Source organism: Anopheles gambiae, chromosome 2 (genome assembly GCF_943734735.2).
Source record: "Anopheles gambiae chromosome 2, idAnoGambNW_F1_1, whole genome shotgun sequence".
Taxonomy (NCBI): domain Eukaryota; kingdom Metazoa; phylum Arthropoda; class Insecta; order Diptera; family Culicidae; genus Anopheles; species Anopheles gambiae.
The window spans coordinates 88927662-88943312 of NC_064601.1; the positions used below are offsets into that span (position 1 = coordinate 88927662).

At 43.4% G+C, this 15651-nt stretch overlaps 1 protein-coding gene across 2 annotated transcripts in view; it reads left to right on the top strand.

The window, feature by feature from the left end:
* LOC1276408 (uncharacterized) overlaps positions 1–15651 on the top strand; it is a 56007-nt gene that overhangs the window by 12529 nt on the left and 27827 nt on the right. For both annotated transcript variants that reach the window (XM_061641230.1, XM_315751.5), the window contains exon 3: positions 14483–14644. In XM_061641230.1, the coding sequence (XP_061497214.1) occupies positions 14483–14644 (162 nt within the window). The remainder of the gene's footprint in view (positions 1–14482; positions 14645–15651) is intronic.

Consider the following 15651-nt stretch of genomic DNA (forward strand, 5'->3'; position numbering starts at 1 on the left):
CTTGTAGGCGGGAGTTGTTGAAAAGGGAGGAGTCGTTTAGAGGGAACTTGCTGGGCGAGGGAATCAGACCATTACAATTGAAGGTTACTTGGGCGTGTTGTGTTCTTTTTCGTCTGTGCCAGAGTCACAGTCGCTTGCTTACGGGTTGATTAAAAAGCGGGAATGGTTTTATTAGCAGCGCAGAGTATGCAATTTTAATCCCATAAAATATGGCACCAGGGCTTTGAATTGAATTAACCGAGAGTAGAGTTTTGTTTTTTTTTCTGGTGATATTATTCCCACATTTTTGTTGATGTTATTGCTCAATCATCAACCATTGCAGCTTGTTCAGAAATAAAATATTGGCTTGAAGTTAAGATTTGTGAAAAGTTAAAATCTCCAACTCAAACTTTGATGCGAATGGACAAAACGCCTAAATGTATGCTATATATTTATTTGACATTGGATAGTTTAATTTTAGATTTATGCTTTTGAAACCTCATATATTATTATGTTTACCATTCAATTGAATTTTAAGTGTTAAGTATTTATAAAAAATATTCTTAAACTGATATTAATTTCGTGAATAATTAATAGACAAACTTGCCATAATTATACATTTTTCTTCTTTCGCCCCTAAATGTATGCACACTTTTGTATTGCTCTTCATAACAGAACTTCTAACGAAAGCTCCCACTCCTTCGAAACTTTGCCAGTTCTTCCGAATGTTCTATTTTAGGCTTATTTAAATTTAGTATAGTTAAACAATTGAATTAGTCGATCGCATTAAAAACTGAATTGCTCCACATAATAATTTCCCGGAAGTGCTGCCCGCACGGAAATAGTTCGCACACAATGACCGTATCGTTGCACAACACTTTGTAACTAAATTAGAAACAGGTGTTTGCCTAGTCCTGAGTTGGCCAGCTACAGCAGCGTTCAGCCTGCTACTGATGTCCGATACAATTTGCTGGCGTTTTTCCATAGGTTAATCTCAACCCCCCTTCCCGTTCACACACCGACTTCCAAACACACACACACACACACCTTTTATACACCTTCCAGCACGGAGCGAAACTGAAACTCTCGAAAGCGTCCTTGGCAGATGCTGCACATCGCTTCCCATCAATTTCAGCCTGCCTGAGAGCCTTTCCCATGAACGGGAGCCACCCACCGGCAGGGCACAAGTATTTAATACTTCTCTGTAGGTGTGGGCCACCCCGGTGTTGACCGGCTGGGGTGGTGGGTCTGCCGGTGGGCTTTGAAACTGTGCATCGCCGTTCGTACCTTACACGCTTCGTGCGGATAGGACAGTTCAAAGGGCTGCCCCCACCAGTACGTGGCAGAAGCGGGCGTTAAATGAAATTTGTGTTTTAGCACAAGGGCATCGAGAGGGCTCAAGGGGGCAAAAAGTTTGCAGGTCGGGCCCGAGAATAGGGGAGCAGCTGTCGGAAGCGAACCGAATCGCACAACAACGCCAACGGTGTGGCTTTAAAATCTCCAGTCGAAAAACTCACTCTCCCTCCCTACGCCCTTGGCCCAGCACCGTGCAACACCCGGCAGCTGCAGAATCATCTGCAATGCAGTCAAAAACCATCTGGGAGGAGGAATCAGCGTCCCTCGCCTTACCGGGTAAGGATCGGTTTATTTTCGGAAAAACGTATGCTCGTGTGCTGCTGGGTGGGTGGCATTGGTGGAGAGCGAGAGAGAGAGAGAGCTTTAGAAAGAGAGAAAGATAGAGAACCAAAGAAAGAGAAACAACGTAGGATTGGTGGAATCCTCGAGAGTAGATCCTTTTAAATCGATAAAGTTCGAAACAAGTAAACGTTGTGCAGGATGCGAGTACTTTCGCGTAAGGGATGGGTACGTATAAAACGGTCGAAGCGTTACTTAATAGCAATGAGTACAATGATGTTCGTGAAAAGAGTGCGCTGCGATTCGTGTGGCAAGATTTATGCTGGCTTCTTGGTAAAGCGTGTAGCTTATTGTATCTGCAACAAGCAGTCGAATAAAGGCGGACGGCGTGTTTCACGGTTTAATTAAAAACACTAAATCTTTCGGTATGTGTAATTGTAACGATGTAGCATTAGTGTATGTTCCCTCAAGCTACCACATGCGTTTTTCATTGTCCGGGCCGTATTAATTAAAAAAAACTCAATGCTGTCTTGCAGATTGCATACCTTAAGGCTTTCAATACTTAGCTTTCTGTTTGAGTGATGTTCTCCCAAAAGTATGCAATGCGCAGAATGTTCCAGTATGTTTCAAATTTATCTCAAAGCATGCAATTCAAAACGTTTTGTATCATTTATAAACAAGAATCGTTCTACTGCTAAGAATATTGCATACATCAAGGCTTTGAATGCTTAATTTTCTGTGTTGTTTTATATTTTGCCATACAAGCAATGATTTTTACTTTCTGATTTAAACTTATCTTTGTATATACAGGCGGTCCCCGACATACATGGTTAATGGGGACCGAAAACGGCCGCAAAATACCGCGTATCTCGAATTTCCGCGTAAGTCGAATCTCGTGATTTCCAGCCAAAATATCTCTAATTTTCGTGCAATTTTGCAAGTAGAGGATGATTTTAACCACCAAATTCATTATTTGATATGTTTCTACTGAATTGAACAGGTTAAAACCTTTTGAAATGGTATTTCACATTCGATCAATACGGAAATTATTTGGTATTTCACAATAGCTGTGTCAAATCAGTACAATTTGCTCAAAGAACTGTCAAATTTGGAAAACCGCGTATCTCCGAATCCGCGTATAAGAGGTACCGTGTATCTCGGGGACCGCCTGTACAATCTTCATGATCTTCTTAATATTTTGTACTACTTGTTTTATACTTAATGGTTGCTCATCTCTGTTCGCTGTGCCATTAACAAAGATTGCACAATTTTCTCTTCCACAATAAGAAAGACTAAACCTTACATCACAGCTAGTATTTTCCGGGTGCCCGGAAGTTATTTACCAGCTATAATCATTACCACAATCTCTCCGCTACGCTCTTCCCTTTCCAGCTAACATGCTCTCGCAAGCTTCAAAACAATGCGGGCCATGTTTCCGCGTTTCGGTTCGAACTCATTTGCTTCGACCGTTATTTCCAAGAATCCTGCCTGTCCTGTCACATCTACGTCAAGCCTCAAGCCAACCTCCCTTCTCGATACAGGCTGCTTCAAAAACTCATCAATTGTTATCGAAGAAGTGTTTCATGTTGCTGGCGAAACTGGCGGTGGGACAAAATATTCCTTTCACTGATGGACTGTATCTTCCCCCTCTCGACCCTCATTAATACGGCCAAAACGACCTTTAGAAAAGTCTAAAAATAAATGAATTGTCAATAGTCGTTGCCTACGAACCGGAAGGCAAGTCGGTCGTAAACAGTTGGAAGGATTGGAGAGTCGTTTATATTCCCCGCCCCGTCCGGCCCGCGCTCCAATGTGCACCTGTTCCTTGGGAGCTCGCAATCCAATCGGTATTCGGTGCGGAATGCCATTAAGAAAATGCTTTCGTCACGTCGTCAGAACGAAACGTGTTTCTTGGGAAATTGGGAAATAGATCCACGGCATTATCGAACGATAAGACATTTTCGGGGGGCGAACTCGTTAGGTATGAATGCGTTCGGCCGATGGCAAACGACATGCCGGAGTAGCACGTACAACAAATACGCTAAACCATTACAGATCGTTTGGAAGTTGTGAAGTCCGTAAATGATGTTAAAAAGCTGTTTACGGTACAGTAATGTGATCATGATTATCTATTTCGACTGCACCGTCGTGCCGCGCGATATAAAACGCCTAAAGTTATGCAATTTGTAGTGCACGATGATGTTTTTAGCTTTAATTCCATTTCAAAAAACAATTCCACAACAACATACCGCACCAACGTGTTTATTGACTCTATGAAACCTTTAAACATGATGAAAAAAGCTAGCAGCAGCTATTTTCAGAATCCAATATTCTAAAAAGAAACATAATCACAAATCAATTCCCCTCTGGGACAGAAAGGACAGCTCCATTTCGTTTAAAATTTACACATTGCTCCACCCGGTCGTTCTCGCACACCGCAGACAGTCTTGTCGTCGTTGTCGTCGCAACCGCTGGAAAGCATTACCAATTCATGTCAATCGTCATTCTCTTTCGCTTGGTCCTTCCAAAGCTAATTCAGATAAATATAACTTCAAACGTAATCACATACAAGAATTCCTTTCGTATAATATTCATCCAACGGGTGACGGCAGAGCGACATAACAAAAAAAAAGGGCGACAAACCCTATGTGGGAAAAAGAGACACTCATAAAAACCATGACGGGGAGAGGCGACAGTCAAAAACCATCTATTTCTTTCGTCCCTCAAGGGAAAATCAAAAATAGAAGAAAAATGGCTACGGGTACGGGGGCATCCAGCGGGTTCAGAATTGAGTCATTTCTCGCTGTAGCGCTACTCCGTACTCGACTCACTTCGTTTTGGAGGATCCTCTTTAAACTGACACCGAAAGAATTATGTGTGTATGCGCTGTCATTATTACTACCGCTCACCAACCAGGCAACCAGCCCACGGCAACACCTACCGACGGTGGAAAGTTGTTAGAATTTCAGGCACGACAGCGACAGCGGTGTGGTGGCCTTGTTTCGACTGCGCCTTCCGTATCGATATGTCAGTCACGTTCGCGTTCTACACCGTTGCGATGGCAAATGGAAAGCTCAGCTTCCGTGGAAAACGAAACGGAAAGCGTGGCGAGACAAAAGCAGCCTCTGCTCTACGTTCGGTGCTGCAATGAAAACAACGTACGCGGTGGGGTTATGTTTTTGCTCCCGTGCGCCAAGCGTGTAATACCTAGAGCAAAATTGCTATAAATATTACAACCATTCAATAGATTGATTTTGCACTTACTGAGCTTCCCCACGTGGCTCTACAGTTGTATGCTGTACCTCGTGTAGCATATGCACCGTTCGACAACTAAGATAGAAAGAAGACTGTACGACTAGAGGGTGTAAGGTAACGTCCTGAGAGCAAGGAGAGGAGCAAGGTAAATAACCACGTTCAAATTATCTTAATGGACTGTTTGTTTCGATTTTAGTTTTGTTTGTGCACCTGTACGGATGGCACCGTCGATGGGAATCGTGGAAGAATCGATCCATCTCACACGTATACCGTACTTTATACAAGTTTCATCGTTGTACGCCTGGCTGTGCTTGCCTGAGCTGGCCACTGCGCTGTACATGTAATCCTGTAATCAAAGTTTTAAGACGCAGCTGTCACGCGAATTGCATACCTTTGGGCAAATGGTTCATGGAGCGTAATGAAACGCCCGAAAGGTATGCAATTTGTGTTGCGCAGTTGGGTGATTTGTTGGAAGCTACTGTGCAAAATTTGCATTTGAGCACATTTTACAGCACAAAAAAACACAAAATGGCACACAAAACAAACATTCCGAATAGTTGTAGCGAAAACTACAAAAAACCTCAATAGCAAATTGCACTGTCATAAAGCTTCTTATTCCCCCCCCCCCCCTGGTTGGGAAGGAACAGCACCGGAAGCAGGTGCTGCTGGTCATTTAAACTCGTCATAAAACAGGCTGCACTAAAGCAAACGCTCGTACTCAGGAATGTCCACAAGGTCTCACAGGCAACTTCGCCCCGACTTCGGCCGAGGACAGCGCTTGACTTGTGGTAGGGGTCACTGACAAAACCTCGTATGGGGCGTATAAATTGCAGCACATCCTGTAAATAAACTGCCCCTCAACATTCACACTGGAGTGTGTTCGCTCGTTCGCGACCTGCCTAGACGCCTAGACACAGTAGCAAAAAAAATAAAAAAACAACTACACACAAGGAGGACATTTGCTTCAAAGCCTTCTTCACTTCACCCGGTGGGATCAACGTCTGCAGCGCATTTTTTTTTATGACGGTCCTGTCCGTGTGTGTATCCGTGTCCTCACCACTTGGAATGGCACTTTTATGCTGACCCCAATACAACACTCAGCCACTGTTCTGTTCTTTGCGCAAGAATAATGCAAGCAACGAACCCTCCCCCACCAGTGTGTGTGTGTCTGTGTGTTGTTAGTTGCTGTGTTCGTTAGTTCTTCCCGTAGTCATTTCGTCGCCCTTGTCGGTTGCAAGCCGGAAGTGGGCAGCAAACATGCAACACATACACACGCGCTTATAAGTAGTGCCGATGTCAACGGAGAATCTCGTTTCACGTACAATCCTACCATTAACGAAACGTCCTGCCCATCCTTCCCAAAATGCTGCCCCTGGCTTCAAATGGGCAGCCATCAACGCGCACTAGACAAGGAAATATAGATGGCAGGACGTACAGACACACTCACACGCAAAGCGATCATAAGCTTGTGCACGTACGCGGTAGGACACTTCTAACAGCTCCAGTGCTTCTTTCAGTAGAGAAAGAGAACATCTTCTATTGCAATTCTGTTGTTTCCCCCAACCATTCCACTTGTTTGACCTTCGTATTGCCGCATGTCTGACTAGTTCGGTTTGCCCTGTCAATCCCTGGCAGGGGGAAGATCTTCAGACCGAACCCGAACGAAACACTCCAGTAGCGTGCTGCAAGACCTCAATATCCTTGAGAATGATTTTCGGGTGAAAAATCGACTGGTAAACTGGCACAGAGATACTTGGCGAGGTTTTAAGGGATTGTGTTTGAAGTAGCTTCTTGTACGCTGGGTGGGTTCATCATCAATCATGGCGCTTGGCTAGGGCAGCGCTTGATGCTCGTTTGCCGGTGTTGAAGACCTTAAGCTCGCGTGTAGCCTGCTTTTTTTTCTGTGAAGTTCTTCGTTTTGAGGAAGGGAGGAAAACTCTAGACTGATGCAGCGAAACTAGATGGATACACTCGTAGCACTAGTAGTTTACCTCGTTTATTGTGGGAGGATTTGGCTGTTTTTCTTTACTTACATTTCAAAAAGCTCATCTTCAATTTTCATGTGTGTCCGTAAAGTATAACACCATAGCTTCTCAACAAAAAAAAAGAGGAAACCCCGAAGAGTACCATTGTGCGGCCAAGGCAATGCGCGTCTGTCCTGCGTCTGGTGTGATGATAAATTGTGTGCCACACATTTCGTAGTTTTCTGCAAGCTCACCCTACCACCGCTCTTCGGAAGCGTTCTCGCATGGCTTGCGCGGGAGCAACAACACTCTGGACGGTTGTTTGTGCATGAGCGCGTTTTTCGCGCTCCTGAAGCTTTTGTATGTGTGCTCGTACGTATGATGAAGGTGTTGCGTAGTCAACGATACTCTTCACCGCGTAATATGAGCAGCAAGCGGGGAGGGGGGGGGGATGAGTTGGGAATTTTATTGGATTACGAAGGACAGCGCCGGGGTTCGTGCACAAAGGTCTGAAATTTGTTGTTTGTTAATATGGCCAGAAGCTTCTGCTCCCACTGCTCCAGCCCCACCAGAAGGGTTATGCTCCAAAGGGGGCTTTTGTTTGCCCTCTAACGAGATATGTGTGGTTGGTGTGGTCTTTTTTCTTTTCTTGCCATTACCCTCTGTGCGAAGAATAGCAACGGGTAGAAGCACCTCTTATCGTTATTGTTTGATAGTTTGTTCCCGAAGTGTGTTGCCGCCGATGCGGAGGGCTAGAGCAGTGTGGTTATGAAATTTCGGCGCACTACAAATCCCATAATCTGACGTAAGTCCGTGGTGGTTTCGGTGGTGTGATGAGCGCTTGTGTGGAGGAGATGATTCGTGGTAAACGAACCCTCCGTCCCGAGTACTTCCCAATATTGTCGGGCTGCGGCAAACAAGGTCGAGTAGGTGCTGCTTTTATGTACACTACAGGTAACGCAGGTAAATAAAATCCAAGATTGTTTTTGCTCGTCCTCGTCCATGCTGGTGAGCACACTCTGCCGTCCGGTTGGTAACGTAACGATCTACTTGATGTGACGCTCGTCCGAGAGGGCAAGCTTTCATACGTGTGCTAAGAACCTGTGCTGTGAATAGCTAACCGGTGCCAGCTGAATGTAATAAGATAGTTTAAACTATTTTCCCTTTCAACTGGATGGTTCATCGTATAGGGTTACCTCACAATTGACTAAACGGTTTCTATATACGAGCTATGACGAGTGCCATCTGCTCTTTTAGATGTCGGAAGTAGTAAGTACTAGTAGCTCGGTAAACACATCAAGAGTTTAATTATAGATGAAGGATTGCAGATATACGATTTCGCAAACAACATTGCTATAGCGTATGTTTCATAGTACATAGTTTTTTTATTGCATACATTTTGGCGTTTCTTCGTGTGAATGGGTATTTTATTGCAAGAACGCCAAATTGTATGCAATGTGTGTATCGTAATCGTTTTTTAAGGAATAATTTCTATAAGGCTAATCTTTAAGTGACCTACAGCTTAGAAACATTTTCATCTTCTTCTTCTTCTTCTTCTTCTTCTTCTTCTTTGGCACAATAACCGTTGTCGGCCAAGTCGTGCCTATACCATTAGTGGGCTTTGCATTATGTGACGTAGTGATTTCCTGTAGAAGGATCAGTGCTACGTATGGAGGCAAGATCCATTCGAGGTTTGAGCCCATAACGGGAATGTTGTTAAGTCGTGTGAGTTGATGACTGTATCAGATTGTTACCATAGGGAATATATCTTATGGTAAATCAACGCAATGTTATGGAGTATCCTAGCAGCAATCAATGAAATATGGACTACTTTAACGTCAGAAAAAAAAAATCAGTAAACTGCCGATCAATTCACCTTACTATTTCAATAAACGAAGCGCAAATTGCACATATATTAGTTTGTCAAAACATATCGTTTGCTCATATCCATCCCAGGCTTATAAACATATCATTTGCATATGTTTTTAAGATTGCGCCAAGAGTGCGCATACAGATTTCAGATGATGGTTTTGAGAACTAAAGTTTCCTTAGGAAGACATTCATTTGAAGAGATAAACATCTACGGAATATGTCAGGGCTATCATAATGTTAATCTTAAAGAAATAATGTGACTTAAAGAAATTACTTTTTAAACAGGTTTTAATTTATTTTGCTATGAGCTTATAGTGTTTAAAAATGTCAAATCCTGTATAGTTATTGTGTGATGTTATTTCTTTTTTTTTATATATTAAGCAATACAATATTCGAAAAAGCGTTGAAGGATTGCACCCGAAAGATGTATTCACAGTAACGCAAACATTGTACAAAATTGAACATATTTATTGCATACACTTCGGCGTTTTCACGTTATTTAATACATATTTTTATTTAATATTATTTATTTAGCAGAGAGCCTGAACGCATGCAATTTATGTAACAAAATCGCGTTATTTGAAGCATTTTAACTGTTTTTAGTATATTTATTCAGTTAATTTGGATTTTATAAAATTTTAATCTAGTAAAATACTTTAAATTATTCTCAGGTTAAGGTTTTCTTTTTCCATACTCTACAACACGATACTCGTTACCGCAACATCAACGAGCGCCTTGTACAATTGATATTTGAAATTAAATTTACACTTTATCGTATGGACTCAATCCATCCGACCGACTGGCCGGATTTAAAGTTCTGCTTCGCTCTTCTTACCCTGTCTCCCTCCATCACACAGCATGGGGTAAATTTGCATTTGTCTATCATTTGATAATGAAGCAAACTTCATTGCTCATTCGAAGCGCCGCCCGGCCAAACAACTTTCGACGGCTGCTGTTGCAAAGGAAATGGTGTTGCATTCAAATTCTGATTAGCAACCCGCACGCCTCATGAAGGCTATCGGAGTCGACGAAGAGTACGCCGGGAGTCTTCAGGAAGCTCCTTACCGCCCAAAACGAACTCCACGCGCAACAGATGAGACAGAGACAGCACCGCCGTGTAGTGTTTCTGATGATGTGCCCCGAATACAATCAGACCCGGTGCTGCTCTGTGTGAAGCAAAAACAGATATTCCCACCCAGTTTGTGTCAATAGAAAGTTTCAACCCGTCGCCGACACTGGTATTCCAATGAAGCCGACACGAAGGGCAAGTATCACTCACGTCCATGACTCGTGTGTTTCGTGACGGAAAACTATCGCTCGACGGCGGCGACAAGCAAGCGGCGGGCGGCAGATAACGGTGCCCGAAGGACGACACAGGTGCTTTGAATCGTTTCTTGTTTGTTTGATGAACAGCTTGCCGGCGCTGTGTCTTGGTCACGACACGCTCAAGTCACGTGCCCTCCTCAGGCGGTTGGTGTGTTCATTTTTGGAGCAAGAACATAATAGTCGGCTTCCCGTGCCAACCCTGCCCCCGGAGGGCCGGATGTTTCCCATTGCTTATCGCCGAAAACAACTTCAAAACAAACTCCTTCCGGTGATACCTTTTCGTGCTGGTTGACTGATTGCCACGAAACAGAAGGACCGCAGCTTACCGGTGGGCGAAATGTATGCCGGGTTGAACCGTTGACTACTAATCAGAGGCTTGTGGGCCGTGTTTTTTTGCTGGATGCTTTGTTCTCGGCAAACCAACCGGAAAGAAGGAACTGCGAATAATCAAATCGAATTTCTTTGCCATCGAAAGCAAAACCCAACGGTCCCGCATGGAGCACTTTCACCCGGGAGGGGCGAAAGTGAATATTTTGCTTTTTGAGTGTCCTGCTCGTTGGTCACGTTTCTGGCGTTCACATCGCCCGAACATGAGATGCTTGTAAAGGTTCAATTTATCGCAGATTGTCCGCTGTGTCCGCTCCCTTGGGGTGCGTCTGCGGCCTGTGTTACCTGCTCTTTCCTGTTGGCTTCCTTCGGATGGCGATTCTTAGCTTCCGGTTAGTATTCGCCTCAGTTCATCGGATTAGTGATCGACTTTCGGTTGGTTTAATTGAGTCAACTCACGTAACCACCTAGGTGAGCGCATGTGGGCGGAGAAGGTTGAACGTAGAATTTCAATCTGTAGCATCGGGTGGTCTGCTTGATTTCACAGTGCTTTTATTCCTACTGGCATCGGATGGTGAAGCAAATTCAATTTCAATCGAAACTATTAGTCTAGTTTCTAATGTGAACATAACAGTTTCTTAAGTTTCGCTGGCATCAACTATAGAAAGGTGATAAACTTAATTTATTTGATTTGCACGATGAGGTTGTGCACGGCGATTGCCTTCATTTAGGCGTTAGTCGTTCCATTGATTAATGAATCAATCTGAATCGTTAGAAAAAGAGCAATTTTATCATGAAGATCATGAAATAAATGTAAGACTAAATTTTCATGAAATTACCAAGGTCCATAAATTACTGCAGGTCGGTTCGCCCAGTGTACTTTGAATTTTTTTTATTTGACAGCTAATCTTTTTATGGGCTATGGGCACTTTTCCCTTTTAAGACTGTAGGGTGAAATTTCAGCCTGTCAACTGTTTGTATTGTACAGCAGTTTTCAAGCAGCTATCAAAGTGGGTGTAATGTATAGGTGAGCTTATCCCAAGGTGTATGTATTTAGAAGGTTGCTTTTTATCGCTTCTGCTGGGCGACATTGTGGGAGACATCATACAAATTTCGAAAGAGCATGTAGATCAGGTGGTCTCATAGTGTTTCATAACCAAATTTGAACGTCACTATTCGACGGGACGGGTGAAAACTTTTACACAAACAGGCTTTGTGGTAACTTGACGAATACACAAAACACATTAACATCCATTTTTATTTCGATACAACATCTTCGATGAAGAGACCAATGTCTGCCACGTATGCGCTTCTATGAAAAACGATCCGTTCCTATAGAAATTCATTTCACTCGTTCTTTCAAATGAAGCTTTTTTGATTCAGAAATTAGTTGTCAACTATTGTTTAGTTTCAACTTAGTTAGTATTAGTTGTCAACTAACTGTTTAGGACTAGACCACCTGGTCTACATATTTTTTGATTCTATATTCCACCATCTAATCTCTTTCATACACATGGGATGAATGAAAAACATGACCTTGTTGTGACATTTTTTCGAGCAGGTACTCGAATCTAATTCTAGCTTTGAGGCTAAAATAAAATAGGCTGAAAATCGCATACTAGTTTTTTGTGTGGTTTTGTATGGAGTGTTGACATGATTTTAGCCGTCAACTGTCAAACTCTACATAAAAAGCAGGCTAGTGTCGTGAAATGTCGATGGTCATACATTTATCACATTTATTAAACAACGCAAAATATTAATTCCTTTGTATGAAGACAAATCTGATATGTGCCTTTAAAAAATCTCATTTTACGTTTCCTAGAAAATTGGAGAAACATCACGTTTCAGCTGACCGAATGACCATTTGCTCAATTACAAAATCACAAAACAGACACTTGGTGGATAAATAACAAGAAGAGTTCACTCTACCCTTGCCGTTTCCAGTGACTAGACGAAAGTGCACCCTTTCCAGCACACAAAACCCGAACTCAGTGTGAATGCACTGCGCACAAATGCTTGCCAAAGAAGTGAACCGGTTGAGGAGCGTTGAGTTTCGCTTTTGTTCGCTGAGCTCCACACCACACAGCCGTAGATAGTGTCTGTTGCTTCGTGTTGCTTCTTTGGTTAAGCAACGATTTTTTTGTTGTATTTTTTTTGTTTTGCGTCTTTGGCGAAGATGACTCAAACCACCGTACGGTGCAACCATAAACAGAAAAGTAGTTTTGTGTGGGAAAAGTTTTTTGCTTCAAAATTAAAGTTTCTGTTCACATCCGGAGAAATGTGTGTGGGGGAAAAACGATCCTTCAAACCGCTCTAGAATTGAGCTTCGGGTGACTAATACACTTACCGTACGTGGTGAGTGGGTGGAGAGTTAAGCACCAACTGTCCAGTTGCTTGTTGAATGCAAGTTTGGCGAAGATGTTGGCAGTGATTGTAGAAAGTTGACGAAAGTGTGGAGAGTGATTGTGGAGCATTTTGGGGAAAAAGTTTTCTAGCTAACTAGTCTCATCAATCAACACCGGCTATCTGTTAAACTAACCTGAAATCAATAAATTTTTGTGGACCAGAGAACAATTCGTTTGATTGTTTTTATCATTATTGCGTTGGCAGAAATGAACAAGGGCTAATTAACAAAAAATAAAAAATAAACGCCTAAAAGTATGCAATTGTAGCTTCTTCAGCCTGTACGCTTATTTATTTATTCCGTCGTGTTATCGTAGATATTTGTTTAAATATCATTTTTGCCCTGAACATACTACTATTTTTATTTGCACTGCCACAGTATCGACATTCCAAGTGGGTACGATTTTATCTCATACTTCACAGCACACCCTAAAAATAAGTACTTTCCACTTAAACATTGTTTTTTCCGCTTTCGTGTTTTTATATGCAACCCGAGTCGCATCATCATAACACTTCCGGCGCTTGCCGCTGATTGAAAAAGTGCATGCATATTCAATTCCACCCCCGTACGGGTCGCTTATCTCTCGCATTCGTGCGCTTTCTGGATCACCGCTCGGAAGCCATACCGCAGCAGGATAAATGCATCGGGGCGCACACTAGCGCAATCGTTTTATGTACAATCTCAAGACATCACCTAGTCGGTGTGCTTGATTCACCTTCAACCCCAGGGCTGTTGTTTGTACTGACAGTGTAGCTGGTGTGTGTGTTATGTTTCATTCCCTGTGCTGCTTCCCCCCTCCCCCCAAACGCAAAAACACTGCCGAACCGAGCGAACCTAGACAAGTGCTAGACTAATATTTTACCATCGATTATCATAAATGTGCACTAAAGCCCATTTTTGCGGGCTGCCGTCTCCACGGCACACCATTAGACGAAAGCTTTCCTCGCAAAAATGCAAAAAAAAGGAAAAAAAGGAAGCTGCATAACACTACGGACCTTTTCTCGCTTTGATATTCGAGAACAGTGGGCGATGTTTCGTTATCTCTCGTCCACGATTGCCCACTCGGTCCCACCCGCTCCCCATCCGGATCGAAGGTCATAAAATATTCGATCGATTGCGGATGCGGATTTTATCAACCACCATCACACGGTTGCGGTGTAAGCGAATTTTATTCCATTTTTTTGGTGCTGTCGCTGTGGTTGCTGTTCAATCATTTGTGGCTTCATCGATAAGCCGTGGTGGTGGTGTCGCCCAAAATAAAAATGGCTTTATTAAATACAGCGTGCGGGTGCGGGATCAACCAGCACCAAGAGCAGCGCTTGGTGTCGTCGGTGATATTTCCGAAACGGAAGGAAATTGCTAATGGGACACATTAAGCGTTCCGTTCGGCTCGGCTGATGGGAAAACCGTTCGCTTATCGATGTGTTAGGGTGTGTGTGTGTACATGGTTGTAAAAGCATGTGATTCATTCCAGATTCTTTTGACCGTCCTATTACTTTCACACTGCTTCCGAAGGAATCCATTAGCTTAAGCGACTGCAGCGTGTCCAGTTCATTAAATCTGTGCTGCCTCTACTGCTCTGCGAAAGAATAATCTCCAACGAACAGCTCTTTACCAGAAATCAGGCATTTTTTTTATCAAGCATGTTTTTTGCGCTCTGCTAATGCTTCTCGAATCATCCATTTCTCTTCTTTTCCTCTCTTTCTCTTCCCTACGACAGCCCTACGACAGCCGGCAGCTAATGGTGACGGTGTTCGTGTGCCTCTGGGGAGCCCGGCTTTCCGGCTATCTGCTCTATCGGATCGTGAAAATCGGACGCGACAAGCAGTTCGAGGACAATCGGCGCAATGTGATCCGGTTCGCCGTCTTCTGGACCTTTCAGGTGAGTGTCCCCGTTCAGCTCGTTTGCAGCAGCTTTCCGTCTCGCTGTACCGTTCCCGTTGTAGCCGCGCTTACAAAGTAAGCGCTGGAGGGAATGGGATTTGAAGATTCTGCCTTCGCCTTCGGGTCACACTCGGAATCAATGAAGCGTTTTATGTGACATTCATTGTGCCGATAAGGGCCCGTGCCCTGCGACGGACTCGGTAACGAGAGCAAGGACCAATTTGTAGGGTAGCAAACTCCGAGTTTTTGCATTGTCTTGCTGGAAAAGATAAACACACACACCCACACACACACACCGGCAGATGCTGGTGCTGAAAGTCAAAGATTATGGTAGCTTTCGTGTGCGAAAAATATCTTCGACTGTTAAATCGCAATGCTTTGTTGCGCCAGATTGCCTACTTTTAGGCGTCTACTCTGTACATTTTTTTGTATTGCACTGAAAGCTGTTCTGTCGTTATAGCCATGCTGTATGTGTGCAGTGCCTGGAAGAGACGATAAATAATCCTCACTAAGAAATGTTAATACCTTGTGGGAAAGAAACAACACCTCGGGAAAAGCTGTCAAAGATTACGAAGAATATTGAACGCAAATGTCTAAGCAGCGCTCGGCGAAATCGCTCTGAATATTTTCATGAGCTAATTTTATCGCCATCGAAGCAATCGCAATTCAATCCAAAAGCTCTTTAAAATATTATGACATTATGAGATTCTGCTGTATCATTCCACTGCTACCGTCCGCTTGCAACAGCACGCACAAGCTGTAATCGATACTTTGTAAACATTTGCCCAGCATTTGCATTCGCTGCACGAACGCTGTAAATGAAGCAACATTACAACCTCACATACACACATACACACAAACACACTCATACAACGAGGACTTGTGCCGAACGCAGTCTTATCGGTCGGTTGCATCCTATTAGATTGTAAAGAAAGAGATATCCCGGGCTATTGTAGCTGCTGTAATTAATTTCGTTTCGACGGAATAGAGCAAACCGGTCCGTCG